This window comes from Oreochromis aureus, linkage group 5 (assembly GCF_013358895.1).
Source record: "Oreochromis aureus strain Israel breed Guangdong linkage group 5, ZZ_aureus, whole genome shotgun sequence".
Taxonomy (NCBI): domain Eukaryota; kingdom Metazoa; phylum Chordata; class Actinopteri; order Cichliformes; family Cichlidae; genus Oreochromis; species Oreochromis aureus.
Window position 1 is genome coordinate 38312973 of NC_052946.1, and position 16884 is coordinate 38329856.

At 41.3% G+C, this 16884-nt stretch overlaps 1 protein-coding gene across 6 annotated transcripts in view; it reads left to right on the forward strand.

Moving 5' to 3' along the window:
- Positions 1 to 473: 473 nt before the first annotated feature.
- The window catches only part of LOC116327237 (butyrophilin-like protein 1), a 34823-nt gene continuing 18412 nt past the window's right edge, over positions 474 to 16884 (forward strand). For 3 of the 6 annotated variants that reach the window (XM_039612577.1, XM_039612582.1, XM_039612581.1), the window contains exons 1-4: positions 474 to 791; positions 1797 to 2135; positions 6953 to 6988; positions 8478 to 8765. In XM_039612577.1, coding sequence (XP_039468511.1) covers positions 710 to 791; positions 1797 to 2135; positions 6953 to 6988; positions 8478 to 8765 — 745 coding nt within the window. In that variant the 5' untranslated portion in view covers positions 474 to 709. The remainder of the gene's footprint in view (positions 792 to 1796; positions 2136 to 6952; positions 6989 to 8477; positions 8766 to 16884) is intronic. The other 3 variants (XM_039612578.1, XM_039612579.1, XM_039612580.1) reach the window with 3 other exon arrangements.

Consider the following 16884-nt stretch of genomic DNA (forward strand, 5'->3'; position numbering starts at 1 on the left):
AACATCCAAAGGAAAGTGGGGGAAATGAGAAGTACAGGACGAAACAGGAGAGAGGAGATGATTATATCTCGACTAAGATTTGGACACACTGGCTTAAATAGCACATTATTTTTAATAGGTAAACACTGTACAGGGGAGTGTGACTGCAGTAGAGAACAGCAAACAATAGAACATGTTTTATTGCATTGTCAGAAGTATGATATGGAAAGGAGACAACTGATCAAAAAGCTGGACGATATGAAAGTGGAGTTGGACTTGTTTGATTTATTTCGCATGAGCTCTATAAGTGAAAGCTATCAGGCTGTATTTTGGTTTTTAAGGCAGACCCATTTGTTCGGGAGAATGTGAATATTTTATTTTATTTTAATATTTTTTGTCATTTCGGTCCACACTCCACACCAGTTGGTGGCGGAAATGCACAATTGTGCTGTTTGCCAACCGCCAATAAACCTATACAGAAGAAGAAGAAGATGAAGAAGAAGAAGGAATACAACCGGAAATCTTAAACACGAAGTTTTTGTTTTGGTGCAATTTACGCCCTACAGCTGTAGAAATCCGTTTAACTTGTAGTCTACTAACTTTTTCTATATTGGGATTGTTTGTCGGGAGTTCCAAAATCATCCACAGTCATTTTGACTTCAGCCTGATAACTAAGGCGGAGGATAGTTTCTGTAGCCATAAGCGCTAACGTTAAGAGACCTGTCGGACAATGAATCTTTTAAAGATGTTGTCAGCATCAGAGTGTTTGTGGTTGTGTCTCGCCGTTCTGATACCATCTGCATCAGCTGAAGGTAAGGATGCTAATGCTAATTTTTAGTTTACGGATATAAGTTCGTAGTCAGACCCAGCATTCATACTACTTAGCCACCTTAGCATAAGCTGGGTCTGACTACATGCTTCATGTCTTACTGAACTACTTGTGCAAATATATTTGCATATATTTTAAACTTTACATTTTTATATAAGTGGCTTTCTTATACTTATTGTGTCACTAAAAACTCAACCTTAAAGGACACATTTTGCTTACAAAAGAGTTAAAGCCTCGCTAAACGTCATCATCATCCAGTTTTAGTTAATTAATAAAGTTAACTAAGATAAAAAGCCGCCTGCACTGTCAGTTGCATTTGGATGGTTGATCCAAAGTCTTTAAACTCTACTTTCACTACCTCTCCTCCTTGCACCTGCACTGTTCACACCTGTCTTCATCTCATTCAGGTGTATTCTGTGTGGTGTAGCTTCTAAGCTGGCTAAGAAATATTTTGAAGAGAGGAGTCCTTTCTAAGCCTCCTTACTTAGGTTATAACAACATAACTAATCACCTTCACACATGCAACAGGTTGCATTTACAGCTGACTTTGACTGTAGTGAGATGAGATAAGAGAGAGTAATACAGTAGTATTACGGCATTTTTATACCTAAAAGTTCTGAAATCATCTTCGCTGTAAAGTTCTTATGAAACACTTTTCAGGAGTGCAACGGCAAGTCAGTAATTCTATTTTTATCTAAACTTGTAGAAAAGGACGGCGAAATGTTTCTGTAAATGGAATAAAAATGTAACAAATGTTAAACTACTCTGAAAGTAAGCTTTAAATATGGTCTCATTGTTGTCTCGTGGAGAACTTTCTTGGCTAACATTTGCTTAAATGTACTTTATTATAATCATTCTAAAAAATAATAGCCAGCAGCCCGGCTATTGTTTAACATACATGTAACCTGTTTTTACAGAGCAATGGAACACCATTGCTCACTATTCCCATTTGGTCCCCATTATGATTAAAAAATGTTTTGTCCTTCAGGTTCACGAATCAAAGTGGTTGTACGAGAAGGAAGTGACGCCATCCTGCCTTGCTCACTCAGCACCAAGGAGAGCATTGAACAACATCTGTTTAACTGGAGGAAAGTTGATCCAAAAGAACAGGAGGTGTTCAGGTACGATGGAGGCCTTCATTACTATAACGGCCTTCCAGGTCAAGACGAGCACTTCAGAGGACGGGTCTCACATTTTCCACTAGAGCTGCAGTTTGGTAACGCCACCATCATCATCAAAAACACCGTGGTGAATGACAGTGGAGTCTACACCTGTGATTTTCCACGTCTGCAGCCAAAACAAACATTCACCATTGAACTTGTTGTTGGTGAGTATTTAAGTTTTAATGCATCTGGAAAAAAAAACCTTCTCTAAAAACTCATATTTTAATTTTTTAAAATGTTGATGTTGTTTTGTCCACACTCAGTTGTACAGTATGTGGAAAAACAAAATACAAATTCACTCCTTATACTCTAATATTTGCTTAAATGTACTTTTATTAAACATGTTGTGCAAACGCAGCAACAATTCCATTACAAATTCAAATTTGCATGTAGACTTAGATTACATGTGAATTGGAAATAAAGGCTAACAGTGCAAAAAGGGTCTCTGCTTTAGGATCATAAATTCAAGTCAATCAAACAGTCAATGATTAAGTTTGGATTAAGAATCTACTTTTAATCATGAGGCTCTTGAGCTAAAAAATCAGCCACAGCGAGGGAGGTGAGTAGCTTGAATAAAGCGATATCGATTCATTAAATCCTGAATCGACTTTTAAATATAAATGTGTTTTGCCAGAAACGCCAGAATCTCAGGTTAAAGCTCACAAAAGTATTTCTAAAACCACCAAACCACAAATGAGAGCAGGTACACGGATTCTGCACAAAGAAGTAAACACAGAGCGGACCTGACGCATCAGAAACAGCTTTCTCTTTCTCAGCTTTCTCACCCGACAGCACGGACACGCCGTCGGGGCTGAAAGCCGACAGCTCACTGATTCTGATGTGTCGCGTCCGCACTGTGGTTACTTCTGTTTTTGTGCTCGATTCTGAGCTGCAGAGTTTGTCTCTCTCCAACCAAAATTCACTGAACCAGCAGCAAAAGAAGATCCAAACTACGATTCACATTTGATAAATGTCTTATTTTGCTGTTTTGTTTCCACCACTTTGACGTGTGCATGAAGTGCACACGTCAAATCTCTGTTTTCTGCATTATTCATTCGCTTATTACCCACCAGCCTACCGTTGTTTACAGCGCTGTCGGCCGCTGTCTTTTTTTCTTTTCTTTTGTACTTAAATGTCCTTGGACAACAAAGCCTAATTTCTGCTGTTCAATACTGATGAAATTTATACTTTTTAAAATTATGCAAAATTGCAGAATATTGCAGAATATTTTCAAAGTTATCTGCTATAAAAAACCAGGCCAGAAAATCACCTTCATGTTCTTCTGTGTTTTATCCTCAGTTACTTTGACACAAAGGCATCTGCTGTGATGTTCACAACTTTGATAAAGTCTCACATGTATCGGTACTAATAAATCATCAGAATTATAATATTTCTGACTGTCTGAGGCAAAATTGAATCGAATTGAATGGATTATAGAAATCAGTTATGATACCCAGCTCTAGTGAGCAGCCTAGGCCCGACAGAGTGGATGTAGCTGTGGGTAATAAGAAAAGATGAAAAGAACTGTTGATAACGTTTTTGTTAAGTTGAGGCCTGATCCGTCTGAAATTCATAGCCAGCTCTGACACGGGGCCATCAATCTTTGAATGCTGAAAAAGCAGCAGTGTATCCAGAAAACACATTATATGCTGCAATAAATGCACTGCCCAAGTGTCCCCTCTCCCCACTGCCTTTCAGCAGCAGGCAGCAGCAAACAGGTCGTCAGAGGAGCCGAGATGATGATTAAGTTTAACATTTTCTACAATATTGCCAAAGAGTGCCAAAACACTTTAAGCACAAGCACTTTTTCAGTAACTTATCTTTCTTGCAGAACTGTGCTCCAAATAAAGAATTTTGTGTTGACAAGATTGTTAGTTAATCATTTACAAAGTAATACTGTCCTTATGGACAGCAATTTCCCCCAAAAAAAGTGCGCACATAAAACCGGTTTTAAGCAATGTGGTTGAAAAATTTGGGGGCGCCTAACTTTTGGGCTGGTGTACCTAAGAAAAAAAAGTTACAATGCAACTGTGGCAAAAAGTTAGTCTAGAGCCCTGTGTAAAACTCTGCACTCAGGTTACCTGGCTGTGTGTGGATTTCAACTTACAAGTACAAATTTTGACCCGATTTTTCTCCCTTTCACCTGATTGGTCAATGTCATGTCAATCACAAATTTGGCGATCCAATCAGAAAACAGATGGGTTTGGCTGTTGGAGGGGTGCTTTACTGAGCTTCGGGTCCTGGGAGGTAATACAGTTTGAAGCTGGAGGATCTCTATGTAAATATCCTATAGGGGCCATAAAAGCTAGGTCCCTTAACTTTCGGTAGCTGTTGAAAGGATAAAGTTGTGGTATATCAGTGGTTGGAAATACCATTATTACTTTTGGATTAGTTTAACACAAAGTCATGTAATTGTAGTAATGTTGTTTCTACAAGAGTTTGTGTTGTTTTATCTTCAAATGTTCAATAGAAACATGTATCGCTCATTCATAACAAAGAAAGCTTTGTTACTATCCCCACTAGTGAAGACTGTCATTTCCAAAATACTGCTTTCCCCCCTGAGATATAACGATATATATCGGATGACGATACAAAAACGTCCATCGGTTTCATTTTACACTATCGTTTGTTTCGTGGTGCTGCAAAATAAACTGTTTACGGCAATATTTTTTTCAGCGTTTTGATGGTCACTGTCGTGGCTATAATAATTTCTTAAAGTTCTCTCTTTCTCTTATATTTTATATAACTACACTATGGACAGACTATGCGTTGTCATTAGCAACAACGACGGTAAAACCATCGTGTGTCCACTTGTTATTGTGCAATCTACTGTACAATATAAAGCGCCTTGAGGCGAATTTTTCTTGTTATTTGGCGCTAGATAAATAAAATTGAATTGAATTGAATTGAACTTGTTTATTTTCCACATAAACCTTTCACAAAAAAGCTCAAGATCCTGTCGAGACTTTTCAAAATAAACTGAATCACGTGAAAAAGTATGCAGAGATTGTACGGATGAGAAGCAACAAAGAGCCGTCAGGTGAAAAAAAATGAACCTTAGACTAAAAAGCTAGAACAGGCTTTTCCCCGCAGCACGCTGTGTAGTAAATACTCACAAAGAAAACGGCGGCCGTTACAACTTATGTCTAAAAATATATCGTTTCATGTATCGGTTCAAACACTCGACTCCAGGTACACGACGCCCAGCTGGAAACACTTCAGCTGCCTGAGATTCACAGAATTTACAGAAAATGTTACAGTTTTCTGATTTATATCGTTATCGGGACGATAGATGTCTTATATCGGGATATGAGATTTTAGTCATATCGCACAGCCATATGCAGCACTGTTGAAAAGGCTCTGGAGGTCCCTGTATCAAGCACATGAACCTGTCACACAAAAATCACCAAATTCGGACACGCACACACTGTTTTCCTTCGTGGTGATGAAGGAAAACGCTGGGCTGGCATGTAAAAGGGCATTTATTATTCCAGGACTTGAAGCTCCATAAATCACCCCTCCAACAGCCAAACCCATCTGTTCTCTGATTGGATGATGATTGTTGGGTTTTTCTCTGTATATATTATTGTAGGGTCTACCTTACAATATAAAGCGCCTTGAAGCGACTGTTGTTGTGATTTGGCGCTATATAATTATATAACTATATAATTAACATTGAATTGAAATCATTACTCACCAGGAATATCTCCAAAGCGATCTCTAATCTCTGGCTCTGCAAGACAACAATAGGCACATGACATAAATATTTTGTACTTGTAAATCAAATGTGTATTTGTGAACTGAGTTTTGTAACCTTGTAAACCAAAATATGTGAACATTTTATGTTTGTGCTTCTACAGATGAGATTTTTTATGTGTGTAAAAAAAGATTTGTTAAGGTCTGGTTACAGATACAAAGCAACAAACTACATGTAAAACTCTTTGCTCTGGTTTCCTGGCTGTGTGTGACTCTCAACTTACAAGTACAAATTTTGACCCAATTTTTCTTCCTTGCAGCTGATTGGTCAGTGTCATGTCAATCTTAAATTTAGCAATCTAATCAGAGAACAGATGGGTTTGGCTGTCGGAGGGGCGCTTTACTGAGCTTCAGGTCCTGGAAGAATAAATGCCCTTTTACATGCCAGCCTAGCGTTTTCCTTCATCACCACAAAGGAAAACAGTCTGTTGTCGTCCGAGTTTGGTGATTTTTGTGTGACAGGTTTACCTGCTTAATACAGGGACTTCCAGAGCCTTTTCAACAGAGCTGCGTACCTCAGGGGGGAAAGCAGTATTTTGGAAATGACAGTCTTCACTAGTGGGGATAGTAACAAAGCTTTCTTTGTTATGAATGAGCGATGCATGTTTCTATTGAACATTTGAAGATAAAACAACACAAACTCTTGTAGAAACAACATTACTACAATTACATGACTTTGTGTTAAACTAATCCAAAAGTAATAATGGTATTTCCAACCACTGACATACCACAACTTTATCCTTTCAACAGCTACCGAAAGTTAAGGAACCTCGCTTGTATGGCCCCTATAGGATATTTACATAGAGATCCTCCAGCTTCAAACTGTATTACCCTCCCAGGACCCGAAGCTCAGTAAAGCACCCCTCCAACAGCCAAACCCATCTGTTCTCTGATTGGATTGCTACATTTGTAATTGACATGACATTGACCAATCAGGTGAAAGGAAGAAAAATCGGGTCAAAATTTGTACTTGTCAGTTGAGAGTCACACACAGCCAGGTAACCTGTAAATCTGTAACCAGACCTTAACAAAAAATGTGTAACTCGTGTAAATATTTTTTACAAACACATAAATTCTCATCTGTAGATGCACAAACATGAAATGTGCACATATTTTAGCTCACAAGGTTACAAAACTCTGTTCACAAATACACATTTGATTTACAAGTACAAGATATTTATGACCACTTGAGCCCATAGTCAAGTGCCTGTTATTTGTCTTGCAGAGGCTGTGATCAGAGACAGATCTGGAGAAATTACTGGTGAGTCTACATCTGTAAGCTGTGTAGCTACACATGTTAGCCTCAGCATCTATCAAGCATGTTTAAACTTGCCATAAACAATTTATTAAGATATCACTGAAATCTATGGTTCTGTCAGTAATGACAGATAAGGAGAAATCTGTCCTGAACCTGACTTCAGTATCACTGTTTATTGTTGTCGCCTTCAAGACTGACACAGCACCCGACCTTTTTTAAAAATGTGAATAGGCTGATGCTGAAAGTGTTGTGACGCACAAACATGGTATATCATCATTCTGTTGCTGCATTTGCACGTTATGTTTAAGCTGACGCACATGTGACTCTCCTGCACTATAAACACCTGAGAGCAGCAAATATATAAACCTGAGAATTAGTATAACTGTGATGTGGATTTGAAGATGGCAGTGCAGGTACTGGTGTCAGGTACATGCTGTGTAGCTAAGTTATGCTGGTTATGCTCGACGTGTCAGTTGTCACACAACACAATCTTTGTGGTGCGTCCGCTGGTCATGCACCTCATGATTTTCCAACTTATAAGTTTGAAACTTATAAATAAGTTGTGCCACGGCCGCTGCAGTGAACGATCACACGAGTGTACGATTTTGTTTTTCCTGCCATTTTAATGATGTTCCAGCACAGAAGCTCAGAGATATAAGGAAACATAGATGGAGTCGTTGGAACAGTTTGAAAACTTGAGTTTGTGGAAAAAACTTTGCACAACACCCTCGACAAAGTCTTGGCTTCTGATTTTGACGATTTCTCCTCTGATATCAGCGCTTATGTTGTGATATTGTCTGAGTGTTCACACCTATCATTCAGGAGAACACTGCAGCGGCTTATGCCATTACATGTTTTACTGGATATTTTACTGCAATCAACCCCCCAAAAACCTAAAAATGAAACTACATCTATTGTCTCAACCCTTTCTATCAAAACAAGCTGAAAATTTTCTGAAGAACACACACAGACACACACACACAAACCGTACATTTAAGCATTTTGAACAGGCTCAAGAGATCCCGTGTTGCAGAAAGTCAGAGTTTGAGTGTGAGAAGTGTTTGTTTCCTGATCCTGTAGCTGCTATGTTAAGCTAACCATAGCTTACGTGCTAATGTCGTTTATGTCTAAGCCCTCTGTGAACCCACATCACTGTTAGTTTTTCTTTTTATAAGGACTTTGTGAGGTGCTGGGATCGATTTGTTTCCTAACATATGTTTAATGAATCAGTCAGTCTAAAGACCAATTACCATAATTGTAGTTTTTCTTCAGAAGAGATCACACATTTTTTTATATTAAAAATAATTGAGAGCAGTGACACATTCATTTGTTATTCACATTGTAATTTAGCTTAACAAATACAAACATTTCTTTGCGGTATTCAGCGTTGTAGTACTGTGGTGTTAAGCAGGTGCTGATTCTTTCTTCTTTCTGAGACAGTAAAGGAGGTGAAAAGACTGATCGAGTGATTGACACAGCCACACTGTTTTAGCAGGTAGAGTAGCAAAAGCATTTGCTCGGATCCTGAAAATCACAGAGGACAAGGCGGTGCTGAAGTGTGAGGTCAGAGATGCTTCTCCAAAGCCTAAAGTAGAGTGGAGGGACGGCGATGGAAACATCCTTCCTGCTGAGGAGCCACAGGTGTCACACACAGGAGAGCGCTATAACATCACCCTCCTCACCACTGTGACCAGGACAAACAACAGCCTCTTCCACTGTGTAGCCACACAGGAGGAGCTCAGCCATGTGACAGAGGATGAGCTCTACGTCCCTTTCTGTGGTAAGATTTGTTTTTTGTCATTTTGTAGAACAAATACCTGTAATTGTTGTTTCTGACAGAATGCTTGGAAGAAACCACTTTCTAACTTGTAGGTTTGTCTACTTGGGAGAACTTTTACTGAACCACAGCAAATATTTATTTGATGTTACTTTTTTAACATCAGAATTGATAAGGGCTTTGTTTTGACCCTTTTGGAATTTTAAATATTGTGTGACTCTGTTAAATTAAAACCTTAATGTGCTTATTCCTCAAATATTGAATTATTCGCTGTGTGGGGTTAAAAAGAAAAAACACACACATGACCGCATTTACCTAGAACTGCAGAGGACGACATTTTTACCCCATAGAAATTAATGTAAAACTATTAATGCGGCATGCTCGGTTGCCTAGCAACATTATTGTTTACAGACATTGAAGACTGCTGTAATGTGAGCCAGAGCTGTCTATATGAGATTGATAAATGAACATATATGTGACTGTAGTTAAATAAAACATGAATAATTACTGTCAAGCTGAGGATGAGATTTGAGCAGAGCCAGAGCAGGAAGGGTGGGACTGAATGTGGAAGAACGGGTGGCTTGGTGGCTTTGGAGAGCATTGGTGTAAATGCAGCCGAACTGAACAGAGTCCAGAGTGTGGAGAACTAATCTGAGCTAATAAAGAGTGAAATCAAGAGCAGAATAGCCAAACAGGTTTTCAGGCCTGAGCTGAGGAGGTGAAGCTGCAGACTTAGACTTGTTTGTCAAACCTTAACCAGTGCAGGGGCCTCCCTACACCCCGGACTGCGTTGTGTGATCTCGTGTTGGATTGGGGTGCACTGTAGAGACCACTCGGACACAGGCATTCAATTTGTGGCTCGGACCGCCGCGCCATTTATTTAGACACTGGGGCATAAACCACTCCAACTCTGCTACTGCTGGCCCTTGCAAAGCAATCACAGTAAACACTGAGCCAAGATAGTGGCCACGCGAACAAGAAACTTACAACTGCGGTGTCGTAGTTGTAGGTGAATTGTTAAAAACTAATTCAACTAAAACTTCAAGCTAATTTTAAAGCTGTGCTTTTCCTCCATATTTGCTACGACATTCAGTGGAATCTATGTGAATTTTACTTTTGGTTCGTACATCATTACATGAAAGTCATGAATTGATTTTGAATGTCATTGGAATACCAACCAGAATTCTTGTTCCTCCAGACCAGCTCTATGGCCATTTGAGGCACAGATTACATCAGCCAATCACTCCTGATACTCCTGATAAAGCACACGTGTCCAGAGAATCGGTTTCTTCCATTCTGGGGTCCGTTCTTTGTACCGTGGAGCGACCGTGGCTCAGGGGGTTGGGAAGGGCACCTGTAACCGGAAGGTCGCCGGTTCGATACCCGGCCTCTCTGTCCTGGTCGTTGTGTCCTTGGGCAACACACTTTACCCTACCGCCTACTGGTGTTGGCCAGAGGGGCTGATGGCGCGATATGGCAGCCTCACTTCTGTCAGTCTGCCCCAGGGCAGCTGTGGCTACAACTTGCCTCCACCAGTGTGTGAATGTGAGCGTGAATGAATAATGTCATTGTAAAGCGCTTTGGGTGCCTTGAAAAGCGCTATATAAATCCAATGCATTATTATTATTATTATTATTATTACCTCGCTTACTACATCCAAGATCAAATCATGGCACTTTGAGCTTGCTAATCCGGTTCTCCGAACACACCTGTTGTTGACGATTAGTATAGCTGGATGAAGTAATGTGAGATCACTGGGTGGCTTAAAAGGGGCTACGCATCGATAGTAGAAACATTGATCGGCAACCCTGTGATTGGTCGGCGAAAATGTCGAAGGAGCGCGCTCAGTATTTTACGGCAGCAGACCAAGAACTCTTGATTGAGGGATATCAGGAGTTTCAGAGTTTAATTAAAACACAGGGGAACACTGCAAAGGCTGCAAAAGCAAGGAGAGAGGGCTGGCAGAAAGTTGCTGACAAATTAAACTCGTAAGTAATTTATTATAATATATTACATTATATCCTCTTTCACATTAGAGCCACAACAGGACCCACTAGAACATGGGAACAAGTAAAAGTGAAATATAAGAATATTCTACAGAATGGTAATATTTATCACTTATATTGCTTTTAGTCTCTTGAAAAGAGACCCTGGAATAATCTGTTTGTTTGTTTATAACAGCAACCAAGAAAAGGGCAGAGCAAATAAAGACAGGTGGTGGTCCTGCACCCCCTCGCCACACCCCTTTTTGTACGGTGACATTTATTGACATTGTGGGGGTTTTTTTGTGTAGTTTTACATAACACTCCATCACTTTTACCTGTTCCCATGCAAGGGGTGACTGAAGCATGCACAGTAAGTTGATATATATATATATATATATATATATATATATATATATATATATATATATGAGAGAGAGAGAGAGAGAGAGAAAATAATACCCTCACGGGAGAATCGATATCTCTCTATGAGCACACTGTCGCGCTGAGCTAAAGGATCCCTTTTATCCCGCAATATACGCTGAATTCTGTAAACTCTCCTTATCAATCTTGCACCTTCCGCAATGGGTTGCTCGCGTACAAACGGACAGGACATGGCTGCGACAGACTTCCCAAATCCACCTTTGCTTTTATAGCCGTGGTCTCTCATCTTGATTACGCGAAGTAATTTACTATTTTTTATTACATCTGATATAATCAAATACATGAAATAGAATGATTAATAGTTCATTTCCCTTTTTTTAGGAAATGACCTGTATGTATCTGTATGAAATCAATAAAAGAATCAAATACTGCATTATCTTTAGTTACATTGATAATATTTATTTATGGAAAAACAGTGGAGAAATATCGCTGTTGCTTTCAGATAAATGCAGCGGACATACCTGAGTGGCGCGATCTAATCTTGTTTACATAAAGTAAGCCTGCTCCCGAGCAGGTTTACGCCACGGATCTGTTGCTATGACAGCAAGTCCCGGATGAGCTCGGAGAACCGAACGATCCAAGATCACGCGAAATCGTCAACAATCAAATCCAGCTAACTTACTTAGCGAGGTACGAAGAACGGACCCCTGGTCTCTCCACCACCATAAACATGACTAAAGAGCAATCAAAAGATGCCAGTGTAGTGAGGCACAAGGTGGCAATGGGCTACAAGACCATCAGGAAAAAGCTTGGTGAGAACCTAACAACTGTTGGTGCAGTTTTTTGGAAATGGATTAAAATTAAAATTAAATGACCATTGTTTGCCTTTGGCATGCAAGATCTTGCCTCATGGGGTAGGGCAGGGCAAGGTCTTTCATGGAGCTCCAGGCCAAAGGCAAACAATAGTCATTTTATTCCAAAAATATTTATCATGACATACATTTGAAAATTTGCGATAACAATATAACTGACGATATAATTGACGCGAGACAAAATACTTTACAACTCTACAACTTTTTTTTTGTGCAAAAAATACCCCATCAATGTATTTCCACTTAAACAAGCAGCTGTTTTTTATGTGCATTAAAGCTATATAAAAATTTAACAGTGCAAATGCAAATTCCTTGCTGACAGTTTAACCAAAAGGCATTTCCAGTGGAACACACACACAATACGGTAATATTAGCACAGTATGTATCACTCCATGAGGCTCCTGACTACGATAGCCGTAATGCTCCAACAATCCATCAAGTGGTGCGGCTTCGTAGCTTAGCAAAGTTGTACTAAAAAAAATTTTGACAGATTTTTGAGCGCCGTGTACCACATCAAATCGTTTCTGTAATAACGGTAATGACGACGGCCTGCCAGCATGCTCTACCAAATTAGTGCTTTGTTGTGTATCTGACGGACGACAGAGGCTGTAGTGCGCATGCGCCAACCAGCGTGCAGCCTGTTGCAGTCGCTCCTGCTTTTTCTCTTAGTTTAGCTCTGTTTTCTTATGTATTCTTTTTTTTTTCTGACTTGTATTTTCATCCGTTTATTATCTTTCACCCAATCATGTGGATTGAGAGAGTTTTTGTTCTTCTGGTGGCCGGGGAACTATTACTTTTATCAAGGAACAGGACCGCAGCACATCTACACGCACGGACTGTTTACTCCAGAGATCAGCTGATCGCCCTGATGCCGGCCGGCTCGCTGGCCAGAAGTACCAGCTGAAATTTGGAGAAAAACACATCGGGGATGCAGAGGTCAAGGACAGAAGAGAAAAAAGAAGGAGACGGTGAGACAGCGGAGGCTCGAAGTGAGGAGGAGGTATAAACCGTGTCTGCCATCTATCGTAATGGGAAATGTGCGATCCTTAGCGAATAAAATCGACGAGCTCTCAGCACTGGTACGGAGTCAGAGGGAATACCGAGAGTGTAGCCTGATGTGTTTCACTGAATCATGGATGCACCAGGACATTCCCAACGACAATGCTTCCGTGGAAGGCTTCCACACTGTTCGGGCAGACAGGGACAGCATCACTAGCAGTAAGCGGAAAGGAGGTGGGCTTGCTGTTTTAATTAACAACCGGTGGTGTAACCCTGCCAGCATAACAATCAAAGAAAGGATTTGTTGCCCGGACATTGAACTGTGTGCTGTTGGACTCAGGCCGTATTATTTACCCAGGGATATTATTTACTCACGTGATCTTGGTGGCTGTTTATGTTCCTCCCTCTGCTAACCCCACAGCTGCATGTGACACTATTCACTCTGCCATAGCCCGGTTACAGACTCAGCACCCGAGTGCCTTTATTGTGATCTCGGGTGACTTCAACCATGTATCACTGGACAATACACTACCAACATTCAGACAATATGTGGACTGTCCGACCAGGGGAGAGAAAATTCTAGACCTATTGTATGCTAATGTCAAGGATGCATATAGCTCCTCCTCCCTCCCCCCACTTGGTATGTCAGATCATAACCTGATTCACCTCACGCCCCGCTATGTGCCAATTGTGAGGAGGGAACCTGTGACCACGAGGAGCGTTAGGAGGTGGTCAGAGGAGGCCTTAGTGGAGCTACAGGACTGTTTCGAGGTGACCAACTGGGAAACACTCTGTGAGCCTCACGCTGAGGACATCAATGGGCTAACTGAGTGTATCACAGACTACATAATTTTCTGCACCGACTCCATTGTTCCAGCTCAGACTGTTCATTGTTACCCAAATAACAAGCCGTGGGTGACTAAGGACATCAAAGCCCTCCTTAACGACAAGAAGAGGGCTTTCAGAGGGGGCAATAAAGAGGAGGTGAGGAAGGTCCAGGTGTTACTAAAGGACAAGATCAGAGAGGCTAAGGACAATTACAGGAGGAAGCTGGAGTGGAAACTCCAGCAGAACAGCATGAGAGAAGTGTGGAGGGGCATGAAGACCATCACTGGATTCAGGCCAACCAACAGCAGGGGAGCTGAGGGAGGTGAGGACAGAGCTAACGAGTTGATTCTGTTTTTCAATAGATTCAATTCAATTCAATTCAATTTTATTTATATAGCGCCAAATCACAACAAAAGTCGCCTCAAGGCGCTTTATATTGTACAGTAGATAGCACTGTACAATACAGTGTCTGCTCACACCCCCACAACCTCTGTAGTCATTCTGGAACCCAGAGCCACACCACTGTGCCTGCCTCTCTCTTCACATGTTGCCTCCTGTGGGATTCCTGACACCCCTCCCCCACCCATCACCTTCACTCAAGGTGATCAGCAACACAGGGGCAACACAGGGGACTGTCCCCCTTCCTCTTCAACCTCTACACCACAGACTTCAGCCACTGCACAGAGACCTGCCATCTTCAGAAGTTTTCTGATGACTCTGCAGTGGTTGGATGCATCAGCAGGGATGATGAGACGGAGTACCGGGCTGTGATCGACTCCTTTGTCACGTGGGGTGAGCAGAATCATCTGCAGCTCAACGTGGCAAAGACCAAGGAATTAATAGTGGACTTCAGGAAGACCAGGAAACACTTGACCCCTGTTTCAATCCACGGGGTCAGCGTTGACATTGTGGAGGACTATAAATACCTTGGAGTACACATTGACAATAAACTGAACTGGACAAAAAACACCACAGCACTTTACAGAAGGGCCAGGGTCGTCTCTATTTTTTGAGGTGACTGAGGTCCTTCAACATCTGCCAGAAAATGCTCAGGATTTTCTATGAGTCTGTTGTGGCCAGTGCGATCCTCTATGCTGTTGCATGCTGGGGGAGCAGGCTTAGGGTCGCAGATGCCAACAGACTCGATAAACTGATCCGTAAGGCCAGTAGTGTTGTGGGGATGGAGCTGGACTCCCTCAAGGTGGTGTCGGAGAGGCGGATGTTGTCCAAGATAAAGACAATGTTGGATAACACCTCCCACCCACTCCATGACATGCTGGCCAGTCACAGGAGCGTGTTCAGTGAGAGACTGAGATTACCGAAAACCACCACTGAACGACACAGGAAATCATTCCTGCCTGTGGCCATCTCACTGTACAACTCATCCACTTAACACACACATGTTTATTTTTCTTTATTTTTCTTTTTTAGCTATTTATTAATAAACGACTTATGTATCTACAGTCAGGTCCATAAATATTGGGACATCGACACAATTCTAACATTTTTGGCTCTATACAACACCACAATGGATTCCAAATGAAACGAACAAGACATGCTTTAACTGCAGAGTGTCAGCTTTTATTTGAGGGTATTTACATCCAAATCAGGTGAACGGTGTAGGAATTACAACAGTTTGCAAATGTGCCTCCCACTTCTTGAGGGACCAAAAGTAATGGGACAGAATAAAAACCATAAATCAAACATTCATTTTTTAATACTTGGTTGCAAATCCTTTACAGTCAATCACAGCCTGAAGTCTGGAACACATAGACATCACCAGACGCCGGGTTTCATCCCTGGTGATGCTCTGCCAGGCCTCTACTGCAACAGTCTTCAGTTCCTGCTTGTTCTTGGGACATTTTCCCTTCAGTTTTGTCTTCAGCAAGTGAAATGCATGCTCAATCGGATTCAGGTCAGGTGATTGACTTGTCCATTGCAAAACAGTCCACTTCTTTCCCTTCAAAAACTCTTTGGTTGCTTTTGCAATATGCTTTGGGTCATTGTCCATCTGCACTGTGAAGCACCGTCCAATTAGTTCTGAAGCATTTGGCTGAATATGAGCAGATAATATTGCCCAAAACACTTCAGAATTCATCGTGCTGCTTTTGTCAGCAGTCACATCATCAATAAATACAAGAGAACCAGTTCCACTGGCAGCCATACATGCCCACGTCATGACACTTCCACCACAATGCTTCACTGATGAGGTGGTATGCTTAGGATCATGAGCAGTTCCTTTCCTTCTCCATACTCTTCTCTTTCCATCACTCTGGTACAAGTTGATGTTGGTCTCATCTGTCCACAGGATGTTGTTCCAGAACTGCGACGGCTTTTTCAGATGTCGTTTGGCAAACTCTAATCTGGCCTGCCTGTTTTTGGGGCTCACCAAATGTTTACATCTTCTGGCGAACCCTCTTTATTCACACAGGTGGAGTCTTCTCTTGATTGTTGACTCTAACGCACATACACCTACCTCCTGGAGAGTGTTCTTGATCTGGCCAACTGTTGTGAAGGGTGTTTTCTTCACCACGGAAAGGATTCTTTGGTCATCCACCACAGTTGTGTTCCATGATCTTCCTAGTCTTTTGGTGTTGCTGAGCTCACCAGTGCGTTCCTTCTTTTTGGGAATGTTCTAAACAGTTGTTTTGGCCACGCCTGATGTTTTTGCTATCTCTCTGATGGGTTTGTTTTGTTTTTTCAGCCTAATGATGGCTGGCTTCACTGGTAGTGACAGCCCTTTGTATCTCATCCTGGCAGTTGACAGCAACAGGTTCAAAAAGCAAACAGCACACTTGAAATGAACTCTGGACCTTTTATTTGTTCATTGTAATTGGGGTAATGAAGGAATAACACACACCTGGCCATGGAACAGCTGAGAAGCCAATTGTCCCATTACTTTTGGTCCCTTAAGAAGTGGGAGGCACATATACAAACTGTCATAATTCCTATACTGTTCACCTGATTTGGATGTAAATACCCTCAAATAAAAGCTGACAGTCTGCAGTTAAAGCACATCTTGTTCATTTCATTTGGAATCCATTGTGGTGGTGTATA